This window comes from Lepisosteus oculatus, chromosome 2 (assembly GCF_040954835.1).
Source record: "Lepisosteus oculatus isolate fLepOcu1 chromosome 2, fLepOcu1.hap2, whole genome shotgun sequence".
Lineage (NCBI taxonomy): Eukaryota > Metazoa > Chordata > Actinopteri > Semionotiformes > Lepisosteidae > Lepisosteus > Lepisosteus oculatus.
This window is the reverse complement of record NC_090697.1, coordinates 66,059,088-66,080,246: the sequence shown is the minus strand read 5'-3', so window position 1 is coordinate 66,080,246 and position 21,159 is coordinate 66,059,088. Positions and strand designations below refer to the sequence as shown.

Sequence of the window (21,159 nt, the reverse complement as noted above, 5' to 3'; positions counted from 1 at the left end):
TCTGAAAGATTCCTCCAAAATGTTTGCCTTGCTTTCTTATCAGTATACAGAAGGAGAAATGCATCAGTTGGTGTCTTCAGAACAGGGACCTGTGTCTCTTAAGCTGATTTTATACTTGGCAGATACTGCTCCAATGCTCCTATGCCCATAATAGCTAGCAACAATTGCCAGTATTTATTTTTTCGAGTATTGGCTTGTCATTTCTCTGCTGGCAACCGCGCTGCAGTGATTGCGTGGCAATGGGGGATTTTGTTTAATTGGGAAGAGAAAGAGGTTGGCAGAGTTTTTCTTGGCCCGCAGTGATTCAGCTGAACACAGAGATAAGGGCTTTAAATAACGGTGACGGTGTGGAGATAATAAACATCAATAGGCTCTCTCAGCTCTCTCTTGCTGACTGGGAGACGGCAGGCGATTCTCCTGCTAGCGTGAATTGTGGAGTGCAAGCCTGGTTTCAGAGCTGCCAGTGAGTCAGCAGCTCGAGGACAGAAACCCGTGGACGCTCCAGTAACACCTCGCTATTACAGGCAGCTCAGATGTAAGCTGGTTGTTTTTTAGCCCTTCATCTCTCTTTAGACAGCTTTCCTCGCCCCCACGCTCCTTTACTCAGCTTCAGGGGGAAAAAAACCCAAGCTCAGAGCTCGGGCCGCATGGCAAGTGAATGACTTCAAACGCCAGGGCAGGAGCTTGAAGAGTTGTAGGAGGCCCTGCGCTGTCAGAGCCCAGGCACAGCGCAGAATCGATTAAAAAAAGAAGGGCGAGTAAGGCGTTTGGATACAAAACAAAGAGTGTAGGATACAAGCTGGGAGAGGTTATCCTGCAGCTGCACAGTGACCTAGTTAGATGAATACTGCACTCCATTCTGGGGCCACTTACAGAAACATCCTAGCTGCCAGTCTTATCTTGTGCTTAGAGATAGGGTGTCCTAAGTATGCATTTAGGAAAACTGATGTCACAGATTCACGTTTCCTAACACATTTCCGGTCTTAAGTTATGATATGGAATCGTGCATACAGAATGTCCCAGACTCACATTTTCCTTATGTTTATAAGACATAAGATAAAAATATATAACTTTAAAAAAATATAAAGGGGGGCAGAGCTGTGTCTCTGTGGCTAAGGACCTACGCCTGTGGGCCCCAGTGCAAGGCCCTTAACCCCAGCTGCTCCAGGGGAGCCGTATAAATGGCTGACCCTGTGCTCTGACCCCAAACTTCTCTCTCCCCCGTCTGTGTGTACGCAAAAAGACAAGTTCCTAATGCAAGAAATTGTATAAAGTGATCTTATCTTATATTCCAGACAACATATAGTTATCTATTTTGTCCAATAATATCGCTAGCTAGCCACCATCTGTAAATGTTTTTTTACCATTGAAAATAGAAGAATTGCTATAGGATGGGTAGGGTTTGATAGCATTCACCATCTATTTGTTTAAATGGAAGAGTCCTAGGTTCAAATTGTCCCAAAAGGGCAATTGACCACGGTGTTCAGGGCTTTGATGAGATCAAACCTCCTCTGGATTTCCACATACACACCACATACACTCTTTTGTGTCACTCATTATAGCTGAACACTTTTTTTCACAGCTTCTGCTGTCTGGAAGTCACCACAAAAAAATAAAACAGCCAAGATGACATCGACCCAAGCCTCCTCAACTCAAGAAGAATGATGAAGAACTTCCTTAATAATATCCTTCTTTTCTCTTCCACTCATGCAATCAACACATAATCTCTCTTGTTTGATAATCAAAATGTACAACAACCAGAAATAGCTCAGATTTGGTTTCCTGTGGTGTATACAGCAGAGTTAAAAGCACGCTGTGAAATTTGCCCTTGGAATCAGACTTGATGGGTTGTTAACAGATAGGAGTAAAACAAGACAGGATTTTCTGCCAGAAACTGGAATGTCTGAATCGTTAAGATAGGACTGACTTAGAACATTTCAGCTTGGTGTGGGGTAGGGGAGTTCCTGAGTTCCTGAGGCTCAATTTCAGAAGTAATAATGTCATTTTAATTCATTTTAATTCACAAATATCCATGTTGCAAATCTGTCCAGAATCAAACTAGACTAAAAATGGCCAGTTTCAGATTCATTAATATAGTACAGGATTATGCAAAACATAAGTCATAAAATCTAACTATTTCCCATGGAACAGAAATGCTTTATCTTTTCAGCTTGTAGCATATAGGAAAAAGGAACAGTACAGTATTTAACTATGCCACCAGGTGCAGCAGAGCAAATATAAATGTTGTGTCTGCTCCTCCTCCTCCCTCTGTGCACATCTGTCTCACACCAAGGCCACCTCCTGCCCCCAGCACAGAGCCTCAGCGAGGGACGAGGTGAGAGAGGAGGGAGTGCTAACCACTCACAGTCCTCATTAACAACACCTGTTCAACCCCCCCTCTGCCCAGGCAGTGTGGCTGTGCTGATAAAATACAGGTGTCTCCCATTCTTCCTCTTCGTTTCTGACACCTCCTCATGGGCTTATCTATGTGCTGGTACACTGTTTGCAGAATGTCTGCCACAGCAGCCAAACTAACACCGTCCACACTTGAGACCTCAGTGGAAGTTGACCTTCATGCTGGCAGGAGCAAACACATCAAGTCTACACAGCAGACATTAGGATGTACAGGGGCTAGGCTTAAAGGGCTTGTTACATGGAGCTACTGGCTTTCTGAGAGGCACCCTGACCAAATTACAGAATCTCATTGTACTCTGTCTTTTGGTCTACATGGAAAATATCTGCACAGACTGTCACCATGATCTCCAAGCAAGTGGTGCTGGGGTTAGTTTGCTGTAGGCTCGAGGCTTAAGGGTCTTTGGTCTAGGCACAGCCACAAGAGTGACTTTAAAGACCCCTGCAGGCGGGCCAAAGCTGATGAGAGATCTGACATGCCCCAGTGTCTAGGGCTCTGTGGGTGGGTGTGTCAGAGTAGCGTGTCTTCATCTCTCCTAGTCTCCTGTTCAGATACAGGAGTTGTTACTGGAGAGATCAGTCTTGAAAGCATCAGTGATTTCAAATTGTGTAATTAAATGAAAATGGAGACACCAATTTCAATTTTTTATTTAAAAAAATCTGAGGTTCTGCTGTAAGTGACAATGCAGCAGCAGGAACTGATGCTATAATTCAACCCTTGAGTCTCTAGGACACTTTTTGGAAGACAGCATGTGTTAAATACTTAATTTTCAGTTGACATTTCTTAATGTGTGTTGACAGTCCTAACACAAGTCACCTGCTTTGATTACCTGTAGGAGTCAGAGAGTTCTGATTTACAGTCAGCCCAGCATGCCCTACGGACACATCTGTGTATTTTATTCTTGTACACTGGTCAAAACTTCAGAATGTGGAAAAAAAGGAGGAGGAGAAAGGACTGTGGAAGTAAGAGGCACTCCAGTCCAGTATGCCTTTCTATTGAGAGTCAAAGCACAGAGACCTGTAGCTCTGGTGCAGAAGAATTCTCTTTTCTGCTGGACAGTGGAAGAGCCCTTAGGAAAATAACCAGCAGGTGTCTAATGAAATACCACCAGCTCTCTCTAAAGGCTATTTGTGTAAGGGAAGCTCCTGATTTCTGTTTGCCTCCCCCTCACTGTCTCTTCGCGTGTGATTAATTTCTCTGGCCTTGTGCCATATTTTCTTATGATTGCCGTTTTCAAAGAAGAGAATGTTTCAAAGAAACAAGCTGCTTTGACTAATAACAAACGCATTACACTCTAGAAAGGGGTGACAAATTCCATTAATAAATTATCTATTGCCTAGAACATATTAACAGACCACTAACACACTTATTAACCTGCTAGGAAATGAGCTTTTCCAATATACACTGCAAATTATGGGGCCTATTTATTATGCATATATAAAGTGCAATCTGCAACATCTGATGTATTACCCCCAAAAAACTCCTGACTGAATACTGATTACAGTGTTTAACTGTATAAAAAATTATCCATTTTCTAAAATTATAGAAGCAGACAGAAATATCCACAGTGCAGAGAATAGTTCTCTGAACCCTCAGTATAATTGTGGGAATTACTATTTTCCACCAGGATATTCTTATTTAATTGGATTTGCTCATTGAATTTCATGATACCAATCGTCCTGGTTTCTCACTTTTCTCTCCCCTTCCCTCTGGTAAGCGTTAAATGAGCATGAAGGCATGAACGTCCAGATTTAGAGACAGTTTCTTCCCACAAACTGTCAGATTACTGAACTCTAGCCCTACCACTGGCTCATATTGATGTTTTTTTTTCTTTTTCTTCTCACACTGCTTGTCTGACTTTTTTTTAAGATTCTATGTTACTTAACTTGTTGTTGGTACTGCTGCTGTTCTGTTTTTGGTTTTGTGATTCCTTTAATGTCTTTGTATTGGAGCATACAGAAAAAAAACATTTCGTTGCACTTTTGCACATTGACAAATAAACTCAAGTGAACTTAATTGAAACTGGTCATTTCTTAAAGAATGAATAAAAATAATATAAATAATAATTCAGAATCAGTAGATGTAAAATAATAAGTGAACCCTTAGTTTCCTTAGCACATGTAAGAGGGTAATTAGAATCAGGTAAACACATCATGCCACATTCAAAAGAGATTTCAGAGGACCTCTGACAAAGAGCAGCTGATGCTCATCAGTTTGGAGATGATTTCAAAACGAATTCTGATGATTTTATAACTACTGTCATTGTGCATATTAAGACAGTGAAATAATAAATGGATTAAGATTGTATGTAAGAGAGATGTGTCTTACCCACTGTTTGCTGGGCAGGTTGTGTGCTCCCACGATGATGCCAGCCAGTGCCAGCAGACTGTGGCACAGGTAGTGAGCCTGAAGAGAAAGAGGCACTTCAGAACTGGCAGAGCAAACATACAGAAGGCCCACTGGAGTGAGCCCCCCTCCAGTTTTCAGGGTGAGGACAGATTACTATGCTGGGTTTAACTTGCAGCATGGAGAGAGCAGAGACACAAAAATGCAAGGATATCTCAATAAATAAGGTAACTGGAGCTCCCATGATAATGCATTTATTCACACATAGCTCCAGGTATACCACACCCCTCTCCCACATGGTGTGCAAACCTGCTCAGACAGGTGTCCCATCAGGATGCCACTGCATCAGATCCTGAGAAGTAGGGATCTGTGTTCATCACCAGCAGCCAAGGCTTACCTGCACTCTAGCACTGGCTGCCAGTTATCGTCTAGGTGCTTCTTTCAGGAAACAAGGAGATGAAAATCGGCGGGTGCAGCTCAGCTTTGTGGTCCTGTGTACAGGTGCTGTGAGGTGGGCGGTTCAGCCCTTCCCACCTGTAATGCCATAACCTCACTGGTCTTGCACGTGGCCTGGTATTATTACGCAGCAGGATGTGCCTTGATGCAGTCCATTTTTGAAAAACAGCCTTCTGCAACAAGTCGGCCACCATGTTTGCACAAGGCCAGCCATTTTGAAACTGATACATAGTACTAGCATGGGCAGGTAGCACACAGTTCTATGGGCTGACAAAGCCCATAACAGACAAAGCTGGTAAAGTGGTATACCTATCTAAACCCACAAGAGGAACTAAGTTCTCTTTGTGAGAAGTTTTGTTACCTTATTGAACCACCCTCATACAATACAGTGCTTCTCCCTGAGAAGCAGAGAGAAAGAACACAGTGCAGTACACTGCTGATTTTTATAGCACAGCTAGTCAGGATCTGGCCTCAAGGCACCTTACAAAGCTCAGGTTGGAGCTGGGATTTAAATACAGAAAGTTAAGAAGGCACAAGCATGAAGGGAGTTCTGAAAACTTTCAAGGCCTGACTCAAGGATATGTCTCCTACTCTTTTTAAATGTATCCCTGGGATTTTAGAAGTGGAATCTATAGCCTTCACACTGCAAAGTCTGAACAAGAGTGTAAGGACTCAGACAGAAACAGAGAGACAGATTCGGAGACCTGGGCAGGGCCTGTGAGAGGGAAAAGAGTGGTCTTTTACAGCTCAGGGGTCAGAGACGGCTGACGGTACCCAGCACATACACCAAGAGGGGCAAAGCACACACACATACTTTATACAGCCAGACAGGGCTTCTGGATCAAATGTTTTCATTACTGAGAACTGCTGACTGGCTGAAAGCACAACCAGGAGACAGCAAGGAGAAGGAAAAAAGAATAAAAGAAAGATGTTAACAAGTGGTTTTCATGTGTGATGTGCAAAACAATCTTGTCACAAGAGTGGGGTGGGGGGGTTGTGGAGCGGAAGGGCTATTATACATTTTTCATTAAGTTTCCAGGCACTCAGCCACATCAAAGGCTTCCTGTGAAGAGCCTGAGAGGAGCACAGAGGCAGCGACAGGATGTGCTCATTAAATATCCCCTCCCCCCTCTCCCTGCCAATGTGGGTCCGCTCTCCTCCCCTCATTGCTCTGATGTCACAGAAGCATTAATAACCTGGCCCAGTCCAGAGTGCCTGACACTGACACGGCAGGCTAGGCCCTGTCTGGACATGGAGTGCGTATGGTATTGGCTGTGTGTCTGAGTGTATTAGCGTAGTCATGCACAGGGGGGATGGGGAGGATAAGGCGTGTAATTGTAACACACTAATGCATGCAGTTTACAACACATCTCGGAGAACATCATTAATCTGACGCTGCAAAATGTCACACTGGAATCCTACTGTCAGATAGCATCACACGTTACTGTAGTGCGTAACACCTACAGATGTCAAATTCAGATTTGATTAATTTCACACGGTACACGCTTAGTGTATTATAGATGTACCATAGAAGAGTATAATACTGCATGATCTAGCCTAATAAGCAGCCATATCACCCTGCAGCTCTCAACTGGCTACCTGAACCCACTGAAGCTAAGTAGGGTTGAGCCTGGTCAGTACCTTGATGAGAGACCTCCATGGTTGCTGCTGGAAGTGCTGTTAGTGGGACCGGATGGGGACACCACCCTGCCGTCTGTGTGGGTCCTAATGTGTGGGTACTGTGGCGGGGACACTGTACTGTAGTGGTTGCCATCTTTCGGATGAGACGTTAAACCGAGGTCCTGACTCTCAGTGGCCATTAAAGATCCCCGGGTATTTCTCGATAAGAGTAGGGAGTTATCCCAGTGTCCTCCCAATTGTCCCCATGTATGATTGGCTTGCACTTGCCCTGCGATGTTCTGGCGCCCTGTCCAAGGTGTACCCTGCCTTGCACTCGTTGCTTGCCAGGTAGTCTCCAGCTTCCCGCAACACCGTATGGTATAAAGCCAGACAAATGACATGACATGACATCTAGCCTAATATAGCAGAGTATGATAGAGTGCATAGCATATAACATAGCATAGTTCATTATTATATCGCATAAAAAGAGTACAGTATAATATGGACTCTCTTTCCAAGCTAATGAAAGCTAGAACAATTTCTGAGCTCTGGAAGTAACCCTTGACCCCTGCAGTTCCACCTGTGGGAGTGCCTTTTCAATGTATCTGCAGATTGAGAGGATTTCACTGTCCTACCTCCTCTGCCAATCACAAGTCAAAAAGCCTCTGTGCCAAAAAGAATGGTACTGCTCATCTGTGGGTGAGGAGGACAAAGCTGGGACCATTGCTCATGCAGCTGCTTATTGCCTATGTTGTGATGCCACATTGGGCACATGTGTTTTCCAAATGAGATAAGTGGGCTGAATACCCCCCGCTCGTTTGATGAGATCCTTTCTTCTGTTGACTCAAAAAGCCACTCTTCTGGAATGCTCTGTTCCATATAAATGCTCTGTGCTTCACAGCAGTATGAATAGTGCTCAAGTATCTTGGGGTCATCAGATATGGTTTAAACATAAGAAGTTCAGCGATGCTTTATTTGAAAGGAGCTATACAGATACATTCTTAATTGATGACAGTATGTTGGCTGAGTGGCTCGCAGTGACAGCTGTTCTCTGGTATGTGCGATGTTGGCTCAGCTCTCATGGGTAAACACATTTTTCCTCATACATACAAAACATGTAATAAAGATTAATATGGTTTTGGGGGGGAAAGGCTGGTAATTAAACTTGGCTTTGGATTCTCCTGATAATAAAATGTCTAAATTGTACTGCAAAAAAAGCTGTGCCAAAGCTTGGTCTACAGCCAGCACAGAGATACTGTATGTGTGTGTCAGCGTGTATTTGTCAATATTTGTGTCAGTGTGTTTGTGTGTATTTGAGTGTGTGCACTTGTGTGTTTGTCAGCGTGCCTTTGAATGTGTGACTTTGTGTGAGCGCATGTGCTTGTGTGAATTTGGCAGTATGTCTTTGCTTGAGTCTGTGTGTCCTTGGGTCACTGTGTAATGCAGTGTGTCTCTTTGAGTGATGCGCAACTGGTACCGGGAAGGAAAATACTAAAGACTCCTATTGTCTGCTCAGCTGCAGTTTTTAAAACTGGTTAAATAGTTTTAAACTGTCTATACATACAGGAAACATAGTTTACATATAGAAAACGTACTGCAATATATTAGCAATTACAGCCTCATTACTAAGGCAGCTACAAGAAATATATATAGTTGTGTGTGTCTTTGCAATACAGTATGTTAGCGCATTATTTTGGGGAAACATTTAGCAGGGGATTCTTCCTCTTGGGTTAATGAAACACAAAGCCGCTCCAGTCTGCAGACATCAGATACTGCGAGAGGGCAACAGATACTCTTGAACTTGAGAAAACAGCCTTCATAAACCCCCCAAACTCTCCTTCTCACTTTCTCCCTGTCAACCGATCTGCTCTAGAACTGAGAGAAAGGCTGTCTGGCTTCAAACACACCTCTAACAATTGCTCTTTTACACCCTTCATCAACACAACAGACACACAATTGTAGCCTCATTTACAAAAGAAATCTCTCTCTTTATCTATATAAGTGTATTGAATTTCCTGCAGGCAGATCAGGGACAATTGTGCCCAGATTTGATAATGCTGAAACGTCTCTTCAGGTGAGGGGGACCTCGATCCCCTTCCTTTAAATAAAATCACAAGCTAAAAAACTATTTGAAATCTGCGTTTAAAGGGGATGGGATGTGTAGTTATGCTGTGCTCCATCAAATTGCTCCCTGGTTTCAGTCTTAAACACACGTACTGTAGTTAATTTCAATTTGCAGCCTCACATCTCACTGCTACTGTACATACTTCTGTTGCATTCCCAGAAAAAGCTCATAGAACACTGAACAGAATAACTGTCTCAAAGGAATGGCATTATACATTATACATTATACATTATAAAAAGAACGGAATCTCTTTAGTCTTGAACAATGGAGATTATGTGTGGATTTAACTAAAGTATTCAAAATCCTCAAAGGCATGAAGTCAGGTCATGGGATTACTTCACACTCAAAAATGAAACAAGGTCATATGTGGAAATAAAGAGGAGATGCATTCAGAATTTTTCAAATAAGAGGCACTACAAAGACTTCTGGGGATCTGATAAAAAGCTGCTTAACCAAGATGTTGACTGGGTGAAGTGGATTGATGGTATTTTGGAATTGATGTGCTACTTGCAATCAAAACAGCTAGATGGATAGAATAGCCTCCCGTGGTTTTATCTACTGTTCTGTAATCAGTACTTGAGTTTTTAAATAATAGAAATGGAGAGGAGTGTTTGTGTGGGGGCAGATCCTCCATGAATTTGTTTTCTAATGTGTAGAAGATAAGTTTCTTTCAGGTTTCTCTTAAAAAAGGGAATGCATTTTTAATTAAAAAGAACAAATCTTTTACTGGGGTACCTGCAGGTCCAGAGTGTCAGGGGATAGTGGGGGCAGCTGGGCCAGTCTCCGCTGGGCTCTCAGCTGCTCCTGCAGCACAGCTGGCTTCATTAGGACCAGGAGAGGACACAGGGCTGCAAGCTGAAAGACACACAGTCCCTACATAAGGGGAGCAGGGCACGCACACAGGCACATACTGTAGGCCAACAGTTTCACATGACAGCACAAACACAATGGATATCCAACAGACATAGAGTCTGACCTGGGAATGTCTGGGCAGGGGTCCTGGCTGTTTCTGCATGCCCAGCAGTTTGGACATGATGGCCAAGCTGAGGTGCCTGCGCAGCTGCCTGAAACACAGACACCAACCTCAATATGAAAAAGCATTAGAAAGGTCACAAACACAGAGGAGGTCAATCGGCCTGACTTGCTTTCTAGTGGTTTCTTGCATCTAATGGGTCCCACGATTACATCCTGCCATATTTTTTGAAGACTCATAGGGAATCGGTTACACCAATGTGGAAAAGCTTCCATTTCCAGACACCCACAATTATTTCATACAGAAATGTCCTCACTCTCTAGTCCTAAATGTCCCTACTTTTCATTTGTGATCCCAGCTTTCGTCTCACAACTCAGTTTATAACAATAATTTCTTCTATGTATTCCAACCTTATCCCTCCCCAGATCTACCCAAGCTCTTCAGCTGCACATTTTCACTTGGCTGTATGCAGATACACATGAGTGAATAGTTCAGCTGCTCAGAAGGAATAACAACACACACACACTTAAAATACAGGCTTATTTTCTCTTCTTCTTTGTAACAGGTTTCTGTTTCATTTACTTTAGTATTTTCCTTGCATTGACTATGTGCTTTATTCCACTAACCACATCCCCAGGATTAAGAAAATACAATTTGTATGGAAATAAAATTATATCCCCTCAAACTCAAAATTATGTGTACAACATGCAATATTACGAGATGATACAACAGAAATAATTATTTCCTGCTGCTAGTCATTAATATTTGAATTGATGCTCAGAAATAAATTTGTAATAATGAACACAAGGTCTGTGCCACAAGGTCCTGTGCCTGCTGACGAAAAATAAATGACAAAACGCACAGTGTTATCTGGAAAGGGCCGAGATTCAAATCGGGCACTAGTAAAACCAACACTTAAGAAAGTAAGATTCATGGTAGCTCCATTAAACAAAAGCGAGAAAAGATATAGGGCAGGTTAGAATCCACCGCTTCCACATGGCTTTTGTTCAGGTAGGGTTCCTCAACTGGAGAAAGGCCTTTGAACCATTTGCAAGTCACAGCAAATCGCCAAGCAGTGGCCTGCACAGTGGTTAATACAATTGCTGCCTGCTCCTTAGGTCAACCGAATCAAATTATGCAAGCCAGATACACAAATCTTGTCTTATCTATGGTGTCTGGCATGTCAGAAAGGTAAGTGCTCAGTTTACACATTATGCAACTGTGTGCTGTCATTTTTACCTTGCTTGTAGATAAATGCACAAAATGCATTGTTTTTGTAAACCATCAGTAAATGTTAATGGCACTTTATAATTTTGATATTCTATATTTGTATTCTTATTAACATCTTGAATAACAGTAATTAACAGTCTAGATTTCTTTTATGGTTATTATTACTAAGCAAGTGTATTTAAATAGCTTAGGATAATTAAAAAAGTAATGGGGGGCTGGAAAACCACCTCCCCCACTAAGGGCCTGTTTCTGTGTTGAAATGTCCAATTCTCCTGAGTACATAGCGTTTTTCTCCGCCTGTGGGACGGCAGGCCAGCACTGTGCTGTGGTCACCCTGCTGTTGCTATTTCTCTCCCTCCTGTTTTTTGTAGTAAAAGGGAGATGGGAATTGGAAATACGGTTAGTGTCTGTGTGCCTGAAAGCCAGGGGGAGACTGCAGGAGGCTGAGGTAGTGTCTGAGCAGACTAAATATGGTTTGTGTGTGCAGCATGAACACAAATGAGTATCAAAGCCTTTTGGCACCCAGGCAGCTTGGCGTCTGCTGCCAAGCCAGTGAAGGATTCGTTTTCTGTCCTGGAGGTGCGAGTGGGGCAGAGGGAACGATAAGGAGTGAGGCCAAGGGGAGCTCCACAGAGGAAAGCTGAGTGACAGTAAGAGAGGGAGTGACACACAGAAGGACTGGAAGAGGAGGAGAGAGGGAAGGAGGGGGCCTGGGTGGTTTGTTTCAAGCATTCAGTGACACTTCTTCTGACAGTTTGATTATGAAGCAGTGGGCAGCAGTCTACCTGCGTCACACCACGTTCAGACATTCATTCGTAGACGTAACCTACATGCACACTTGATCTTACAGAACGCGCCTGTGATTGTAGGTACATGCGAAGACTACATATGCCAGCACAATCCCATAGAAACGCACAAACACCAAGACAAGATATACGAGAAAAATGTCACCGCATCTGTCACACTCTGTAAACAGCACTCTGCCTAACTAACTGCTTGGAAAGGAGCAGAGGGAGCTGGACACACAGAGAGAGGGAGTGAGAGAGCTGTAAATTAAAATTTCAGCTTTCATCTTTTCCTCTCAGCTCATGAATCCTTGAGCAAGGTACTTCAACTGTACTTCACCCCGGCCGCTGCAGTCAGCCCTGCTGTATTAATGAGCACCAGCTGCTTACTCTGAGCTATTAACCTGTGATGGACTACAGCATCCTATCCAGTGAATGAGTGTACAAGACTACCACGTAACACTACAGAAATCAAGAACAGCTTGGCTCTGTGAGCCATGTACAGTAGGCACATGAGTGATTTTATTCTTTGAATACTGCCATGTGACCCATGGAAACTGGAGGCAGGCAAATGGACCAAATTTGAAAGAAGAACTTCACATTGGGAAGGTTAGAAACGAGAGGAGGAAGTCCAGCCCTTCTAACTTGTTTTTGTTGCTAACAGGAGAGAATGTCGGCAAACCTGCCAAGAGGAATGGGGAAACCTTACACCAAGCAAGAGTGTCAGGCTGCTAGAGAAAAGACCAACAGCTGTAATTGCTGCCAAAGGTGCTTTCAGCTGATAAACAGAGGTCATGGGTCTGAATACTTTTGCAATCAACATTTTTTTTAGGTTTTTCTCTTTGGTTTTTGCTGATGTTTACTGAAACATATCTTTCCATTAGAAGTCTTCAGTCGGAGCATTCGGGTTTTAAAATAAAATATTTTTTTAAAACGTATATGCATCATTTTGTAATTTCTCAATAACAAAACAACACAGGAAAGTTTTAAATAGAGTGTCTTTTTGTGAACAAGCCGTGTTGGCCTTAGTACAGCACATACAAAAGTGCTGAATTAATTATCTGTGCTTTGTACAGTGCGTTATACTCAAAAACAAGATGGAAAAAATAGTTTTAAAAGCCTAAAATTATTAAAATTTAACAGAATCTTCAATCAGTATTCATTTCTCAGTGATGAATTATTGAGCCTGTTCTGCAAAGCCTGGAGCCTGTCTGCATATATAAAATTATTATAAAATTGCAGCACTGTGCTCACATTTCTCAGTATATTTTGAAGTGGGTATGCTGCAGAAACACTGGAGAATGACTAATTACCAAAATGAAAAAGAAGTGAACTCATGAGACAACTGTGGGAGCTCTGCAGTAAGAAGAGCTGCTGGGCTGCTCTCTGGGTCTAGGTCAGCTTCCAGGAGCTGTGCTGAGGCCCTTCTGAGCCTGTTCACACTGCATCCCAGAGCACACAAGGTGCCAGCAGCAAAAATAACAAGCAGGCTCTGCACAGGACACCATCCTGATCCTTCAGTCATTCCTTAAGAATTAACTTATTTTGTAAATAAAACATACATTACCACCAGTTTTGTCATTTTTATTGTATAGATACCCAATTTGAAATCATCAATTATTTTAAAACTCAGTTCTCCTAGGTAAATGCATTATTCACTGTTTGTACCACAAGATGAGTATGTAACTAAGGCCCTTTAATTACATAATGTTTTTGTTTATTTTGAATGACATAATATTGGCTTATACAGTATCCAAGAACCCGCAGCTCACTGGAACTCCTTTTGCCTTTGCTGCACAGCACTCAGCTGAGAAACACAACCCTCAGAAATGCAACAAGGAAAAGGTTTATAATGGAGAGAAAATTAACACAAAGGTCAAGTGACACGCCCACCTGTCATTCAGTTCTTGATACACTGCAGGCTCCACAGTCTATAACTGGAGGGCTGACACTGACTGGCCAGCGGCACCCTGCCAATTGTCACAGAGGCAGCGCACATGACCCAGAGTCGAACCCTGCAAGGTCAGGGCAATCTAGGGTTCAGTCCACTATCCGAACAAGCATGACTTTGTTTGCCCAGCCTCTCAGAAGTGAGAGTTTACCACAGTAAATCTACAAGGCATTTTCACACTTGTTACATGTTTTTTCCATGCCTAAACCAAGCATAATGACTAACCCCACCTCCACATGCTTTGCCATATTTTTAGTATGAATCTTTATTTTACAAAATGTATTCTCACCATGTTATACTTGCTTATATGAGCATTGAGGTACAGTACCTAATTGCGATATAGGGCTCTCCCATGATGCCTGTCTCCAATGGAAACCTGCACTAGACTCCATTTTTTCAAGGCAGGTTTCCCCTTTCCTTCCACCCTCGAAGAAGCTGGTTGATCTTCTAATGTGGAGGAGAATTTTGCTCATCACACTAATTCACTTCCACTGACTGTACCATGCTGCTCATACCCTTACCAGCAGGCCAAATTGTGGGGGACAGCTAGGGTATTAGAAGAAGGTCTCTCTGACATTAGCAGTACAGAAACAGAAGCCAGCAAAACATATGCCCAGGATGGTCCTGGAGAACCACAATATCCCCTTTACTCAAATTCTACATGCACTGGAACAATTACATTTTGACAAATTAAGAAGTAAAGATGTTCCAACTGAATAATTCAGGGATCTTGTAGGCCCGCAGTAGGCCATTACCCCTATAACTGATCAAATTAACTTGATGAACTGATCTAAACGTCACGTTGTCCTAGTTTTGCTAAATTGATGAATTTATGAAACCTGCATGTCTGTGGCTCTCCAGGGTGCAGGGCTGTTCTTCCCATACAGTTCCATTAACGCTCATGTACACTTATTACGTTATCAAAGTACAGGAAAAAACAGCTCTGTGTGTCTGTCTGCCAGTACAGTGACTTAATGGTTGAGCAGCAGGAGATGTCAGGCTGCTTTGCAGTTAAAATGTAATGGGTGAAAACAGAGGCCTTATCCCTTCTGATCTGACTGAGTCTGGTGCAGGATGAGAGGATTGCAAAATCACCATCATAAGAGACAGTGCCCGGCCTCTGACGGGTTGGTGGTGGCTTTGAGTATGCAGTTTTTACTCAGTAAAAACAATACTACCCCAAAACACATGCGGAAAGAGGCCCAATCTGGTGCTGAAATAACACTTTTACTATAACTGGGTGACTTTCAGCCCTTCAGGTGGGTAGCTGCGTCAGCATGCATAGGCTGCAAAGGAACAAGTAAAAGGTTTATTCCACGCTAAAAAGAGAAGAAAGAAAACAAAACGTTTCAGCTGTGGAGCCTTTTTCGGGTGTGAGCATGACTTCGGGTGTGACTTTCAGCACTGTTCACTCAAGACCTTCATATAAAGGAGGCAATACAGTATATGCAAGGAGTACAGAAGCTTTCCCACAGCTGGACGTCTGCAGGTTTAATGTGCAGACCTAGAAAATGTGGATTGATATTTTTAATGGAGTAGAAAGTTCAGAATTTTCCAGGAAAACAGGGAACAAATGGCCCAGTAGCACAGCAGGGTGTGAAAACAGCAGCTGCTCTGGGTTCACAGGAGTAACAAAACCCTGTTTCCAAAACTGGTACTGACCACTTCCTCCGAGCACAGAGCCACATCTCCAAAAACACTGCTGTAACGTAAGAAAATAAATCATCATGAAGCTATTTTAAGGATAAAAAAAGAAATGTGCCATTCATTGGAGAATAAGCTTTTTCATGCACTGAAGCAGAAAAATGTGTGATAGCCACTAGCTCAGGAGCACCGATGCCAATCACAGCTCAGTATGTGCCAGGCTTCACAGCATTCCAGAGTGAGAGAGACATGGAGCGAGACAAGAGTGTGCAAGACAGGATGACTGCACATTAGTGTGCTTAAACCTTTTGACTTAGGGTATTTTGAACCAATCAAACTTTTACGTTATACTGCGCCTTTAATGGAAAACATTGCAAGACCCTCTGTAACTAAAGCATTTCTGGTCAGAAATAAGAACGAAAACAGCCAGTACCATTATTGCAGTATACAGTCCTGCCTTACATGTGATTTCTAAAAAGCTGAGTTTTGAAAATGCCGACAGACGCAAGCCTGCAGAGGTGAAGCATTCCTTGTCTTGGTGCATAAATTGATGCTCATTTCCAGTGGCTTTTTTTCAGCTGTAGGAGAACTAGCCGGTAGGAGAACTGGCATGATCCAGATGTTGAACAGTTTGAGTCTAGGTCACATCACTAACTAGAAATCCTGAAGTGTTGGCACTCTAGGAGTAGGACTAGGATTAGTCAGGTAGGACTTTGACCCCAGAGATTGCCTGAGCATCGGCAGGCTTGCATTGCGTCTCCAGTCTTTGATGACCCTGCTGCATGTGGCTGTGTGACCTATGACATGTCACAAGTTGATCAGCTCAAAGTCAGAGCGAGTCAGAGGAGTCCAGGTACAGATAATTCGGGAACTGTCAAAGTCCCAGTGATTAAGGAAAAACAAAATGGAAGAAAAGAGCCAGAGAAGATGAAAGAGGTACAAAAGGCTTTTTTTAACTATTTTTATACTGTATGTGTTTTTACACTTCCGTCAGTAAGCTTAGTAACTTATTGTAAGAGAAAAGTGTAAGGACACTGCTTCACTGAAAGTGCTGGCCACAGTATGAATGTTTTAGGCCTGTTCAATATGTATTTCTGATGTATGTGTTATTTGTGATGAGGTTGTATAAATTAAAATCAGGATACTGGAAATAAACTTTACTAAACCAGTATAATGGGTTTCTGACCAGGCATGGTTGGCTCCAGCTGGGCAAAAGGAATAGAAAGTGTAGCTGAACCACAGTGAAGTACCAGGTAGGGCAGCCCAGCTAGAGGTGAAAAAGCCAGAGGAAGCAAGACCCATAGTTTGTAAAACAGGTTTTAGTCACAGATGAAGGACCAGTTTCTGCTGAAAACAGCATGGGAAAAATAAGGATTGAGAAACCAAATTCTTTAGACACTGAAAGGCCTTCAAAGTTTTATATAGCAGCAAAAGCTTTTTAAATTCAATTGTAAAATTAAGTGGTATTTGAAGCACTACTTCAAAAAGCAAGTCATGTGGCTTTATGACTGTGGCTAGGGATCACAGGATTAAACATTAACTCTAATGCTCAAATGGAGAAAGGACAGCATTTTAACAGCATTTTAAATTCTACATGAAAAAGATCCCTGAAGGATGATCAGTGTGAATGTGTGAATACTCTGTATGTTGGAAAGGACAGAAGCATCAGTCGAAGTCTAAATGTGCAGAATAATTTGGCAGATTTTCTGTTATCCTAATCTAAGACGCCATCATGAATACATGACTTTGTAATGGGTGATTTGCTATTTGCAGGGAGTTTTTCCTGAGCAGAGGTGTCTCTCCTGTGTCTGAGTTGATGGGGCATATCTAGCATGATTTAATGGACCCTTTGGCCTCAGCATAGCTATAACACATATCACTGAGAATGTCTGTCTAGCCTGTATTGATCTCTTTTCTCACTTATGCAGGTTTCCTGTACTGTTTGTATGAATGTTATCAAGTTACAAACTACTTCATCAAGACAGTGATGGAGCACCTTACCAGTAATTTGCAATAGTATGGGTAACCACAGTCACACTTCTTTCAGTTTGCTATATCTAAACAAGGGCCCTGTCACGATTGTAGTCCCTCTTCCTTAAGGGCGCTCCGGCTCTTTTCACTTTGGACTTATTCTGTGCACCTGCCCTTTGTTCCAGGCCCCTTCCTGTCCCCCTTTAAAAGCCAGACGCAGTCGCCAGTCGAGGCTCTGCATCTGATTTCCATATCGTGCGAGCCCGGGTCCGGATGAGTCTGGCTCCGTCATGGTTTTAAGTCTCTTTTCTTGTTCCTGTTCCCCCTGCCGGTTCCAACCTGGGTCCTGGTTTTAATCTCCTGGATGGATCGCCTGCCCATGGACTTGTGCCTGTGTTTTTGGATTCCCCTTCTGGATTACTTTTGGATTGTTTGCCTCGGCCACACCTCCCCCGTGCAGCAGCGCACTTTGGACACACCTCCCTGTTTTCATCCCCGTATTCCTGCATGACCCAGTGTTTCCTCACTATTCCAGATTGTGTCGTCCGCATAGTGTCCGAAAAGAACTGTTCGTTACAGGCCCCATACTAGACTGTCTGTACTACTGTGCCCACAGGTTAGACCCAAGATACAAAACCCTGATTAGAGAACATACTACAGCAGGTGGTTATATGGATATTCTTGACTGGTATAGATGAATAAATAATAAAGACAGAGTTCATTAAACTTGCCAGCAGCTGTCCTCCCTTTCTACAGGGCAGTAAAGCTCACATGTGGTCCTCAGGCTACTGCTGTTTAAAAATGTGATACGCGTCCAGAATAGGGTGGTCACCTCATTCTTTTTCTGAGACATTCTGCAGTGTCTCAGCAGTGTTTTCACTCAGGTGTTAAAGGCAGCATTCGCTTCAACATATTGGACAGTAAGTCCAGTTGTGTAATTAACTCCTAAAGGCCAGGTTCTCTGGGGCGACGTTGGCCCTGTGTCATGGGTTTAAGAGTTTGGAAAAAATGGTTTAAATAGTCAAAAAACTGTGGAAAATTAAATAAGCTTGAATTTTCCCCTATTACTTTTGTATTGGAAATTTAGAGTGGTGAGCTTTGGACACATAGGAAAAAAGCCACCAAACTGCTGTTTATGCTGGTAACTCGCTCAGCATTAATGGAACAACTTGCTCTTTTATCGCGACAATCTCAATCACAAAAGACTGAGTAGAATAATGCAGTGACAAAAGACATTACTTTGTACTTTCACTGGTCACCCACCCCCCTGGGACAAGCTGTTAAACAAGTGTAAAAGGAAATTCTCAAGCCTCTTTCCATATGAAAAAGCAACCCCTGGCTGGACCCCACTGTTGCTGGCTTCCTGTGGTGAAAATATGAGCTGTGTGTGTGAACCTGTGTGTTGCTGAGGCTGATGGTGTAACTGAGTACATATGAGAGGGAGTGTGTTTGCGTCTAACCTTGCACCACCTGGGATACATTTCCAGTGAGGAATCTGAATCAAACTGCACACTGTAGCTCTGTGTGCAGCACAGGGGATCTGCACCCCCTAATAATGATATGAGGACCTGTAAATTATGTGGAGATTAAAATGGAATTCCATGAGGGTGAAAGAGATTCAATCTGAAAATGCACATGGGGGACCTTCTGCTTGGAGACGAGATTGGGAAAACATTCACCAGTGCCCCCAAAACCAGAAAACCATTGGTTCCCCTATCCCAGAATGATATATTGGCCTCTCCCAATTACAGAACCTAGTACTGATGTATCAAAATGTTTTTTGTTATTATTTTGACTTTTGAGCAACACAATTTCAAATTAGGGGGTCTGTGTCACAATGCTGTAAAGGATTTGTGCCTGTCCACTCTCACACTAGACACAGGACAGTGCATCCAGACCAGGGGTATATGAGTTAAACAAGAAATCTGTTCAATTAAGATTACTCTGCTCCTTGAGGGCTGAAGAGCACTTGGATTTTAATCCTATATTATCTCTAAATTACTTAATTAAACAAGTCATCTGTTTAATTGATCTCAATGGAATTGTTCTGTGTCTTTAGATACTGGTGATTTCATGGTGACTTCCAAACCTTGCTGAACTGGATTGGAGATGCCTGGCCTAGACTCTGATGCTATCTCAGGTGGGCTCTGAGACACCCCAGTGTCTTCTGCCCTTCAGTCTTTCTAAGCTCCCTAGCTCTTAATTAAACTTGTAATTCAATTAATACCACATTTACCACATAAGGCCAATGGACTTACTTTCTGTTCTAAAACCTTTATAAAAAGTCAGAAATAACTTTAACGCTGCAATCTTTTAGGAGCTGCAAACAATTAATAAAGGATATAATTTGAAAATGTATTTTAATCAAAAGTTTAATGAAGTAATTGAGATCTAAACTGGACTGAAAACTGGGGAGAAACACCTCACTGTAGTGCTGAGGATTTGTAATGCTGGATGGCAAAGTGTTAAGACGTGAGAAGCTGGTTTCCTCTGTCCACGTCTGTTCATTCACAGCTGCTGGGAGGAACTAAGAGTGTCAGTGAGCTTCCTCAGACACGCCAAGAAACTACATTGTTGCACCCAGCTCTGGGACATCTGCTATAGTAACAGGAAAGGAGTCCACTGGGACTGAATCCAAGCATTGAAGTGCTGTGTCATTAACCCTCTCCAGAAATATTTCCAAACCATCTAATTCCCCAAGGGGTTCTCTTTGGTGACACAGAGATCTGGTAGGGCAATGCACTACCAGTGTGTGGAGGCTTGATCCTTTTCAGGTTTTACTAGCTGTAGGTTCCTGTAGTCTGAAAACAAATATATTTAATACTTCTTAAACTGCTCATGTGTCTTTTTTTCCAAACTCAGATTGACTCAGGCTTGGACTACCCACCACACAGTGTTGGCAAAATATACTCAAAACTACAGCTGGTAAAAGCCAGGAAGTAATCAGACTGGGAAAAAAAAACAGGGAATCTGTTTTTTCTCTTGGCTTTTGCTGGCCATTACTGATCCTGTTACTGACCCTGGAGAGAAATAGGATCTAAGGGTTTAAAAGCAACCCTGAGCATTTAATTACTGAACTGAATCAGTTGGGACCTGCTCTCTGAAATCTAACTTCGTAGGGGTTGTTAATAATGCAATGCTTAACTTTCTGGAAAGTGCTAAAATATTCCTTAACGGAGTCACAGATACTTTCATCTTTATGGCTTTTAGAAGTAATGCATTACATAGTAGGATATCTGGAAGAACCAGTTGCCCAGAATTAAAACTGCATCCTTGTAAGAACATGGTTTAGGAAGAGCAGGTCCCACTAATTGACTTAAGTATTCTGAAATGTTGTTGCCTAAGTGATCTGCCTACATAAAATTTCTGCAGCACAGAACATCTCCAGAATCAATTATAAATCTTTTGCATCCATTTTCCTTTATTTCAAGTATCAGGTGCAGTATGTTTAGGTGCTTTGTACTATGCTCATAATATCAAGAAAAATGGAAACTAATGGAGAAAGTAATGTAAATGGTCTCAAATCTACAGTTCCTGTTCTGATGTATAGACCCCTGTATATCCTTCAGCACTGGAGCTTGCTGCTTCTACACTGACAATCTACAATATAAGCCCAGCAAAAAAGCCAACATTAACATAAAAGAG

General features: G+C 42.5%; 1 protein-coding gene across 2 annotated transcripts in view; it reads right to left on the bottom strand.

Annotated features, from left to right (window-relative positions):
- LOC107076754 (uncharacterized) overlaps positions 1 to 21,159 on the bottom strand; it is a 95,475-nt gene that overhangs the window by 19,792 nt on the left and 54,524 nt on the right. For both annotated transcript variants that reach the window (XR_011182751.1, XM_069181009.1), the window contains exons 15-17: positions 9,937 to 10,024; positions 9,696 to 9,815; positions 4,742 to 4,819 (exon numbers count right to left, since the gene is read on the bottom strand). Coding sequence is in view for 1 of the 2 variants with exons in the window: in XM_069181009.1 (XP_069037110.1) it covers positions 4,742 to 4,819; positions 9,696 to 9,815; positions 9,937 to 10,024 (286 nt within the window). In the remaining variant the exon portion in view is untranslated. The remainder of the gene's footprint in view (positions 1 to 4,741; positions 4,820 to 9,695; positions 9,816 to 9,936; positions 10,025 to 21,159) is intronic.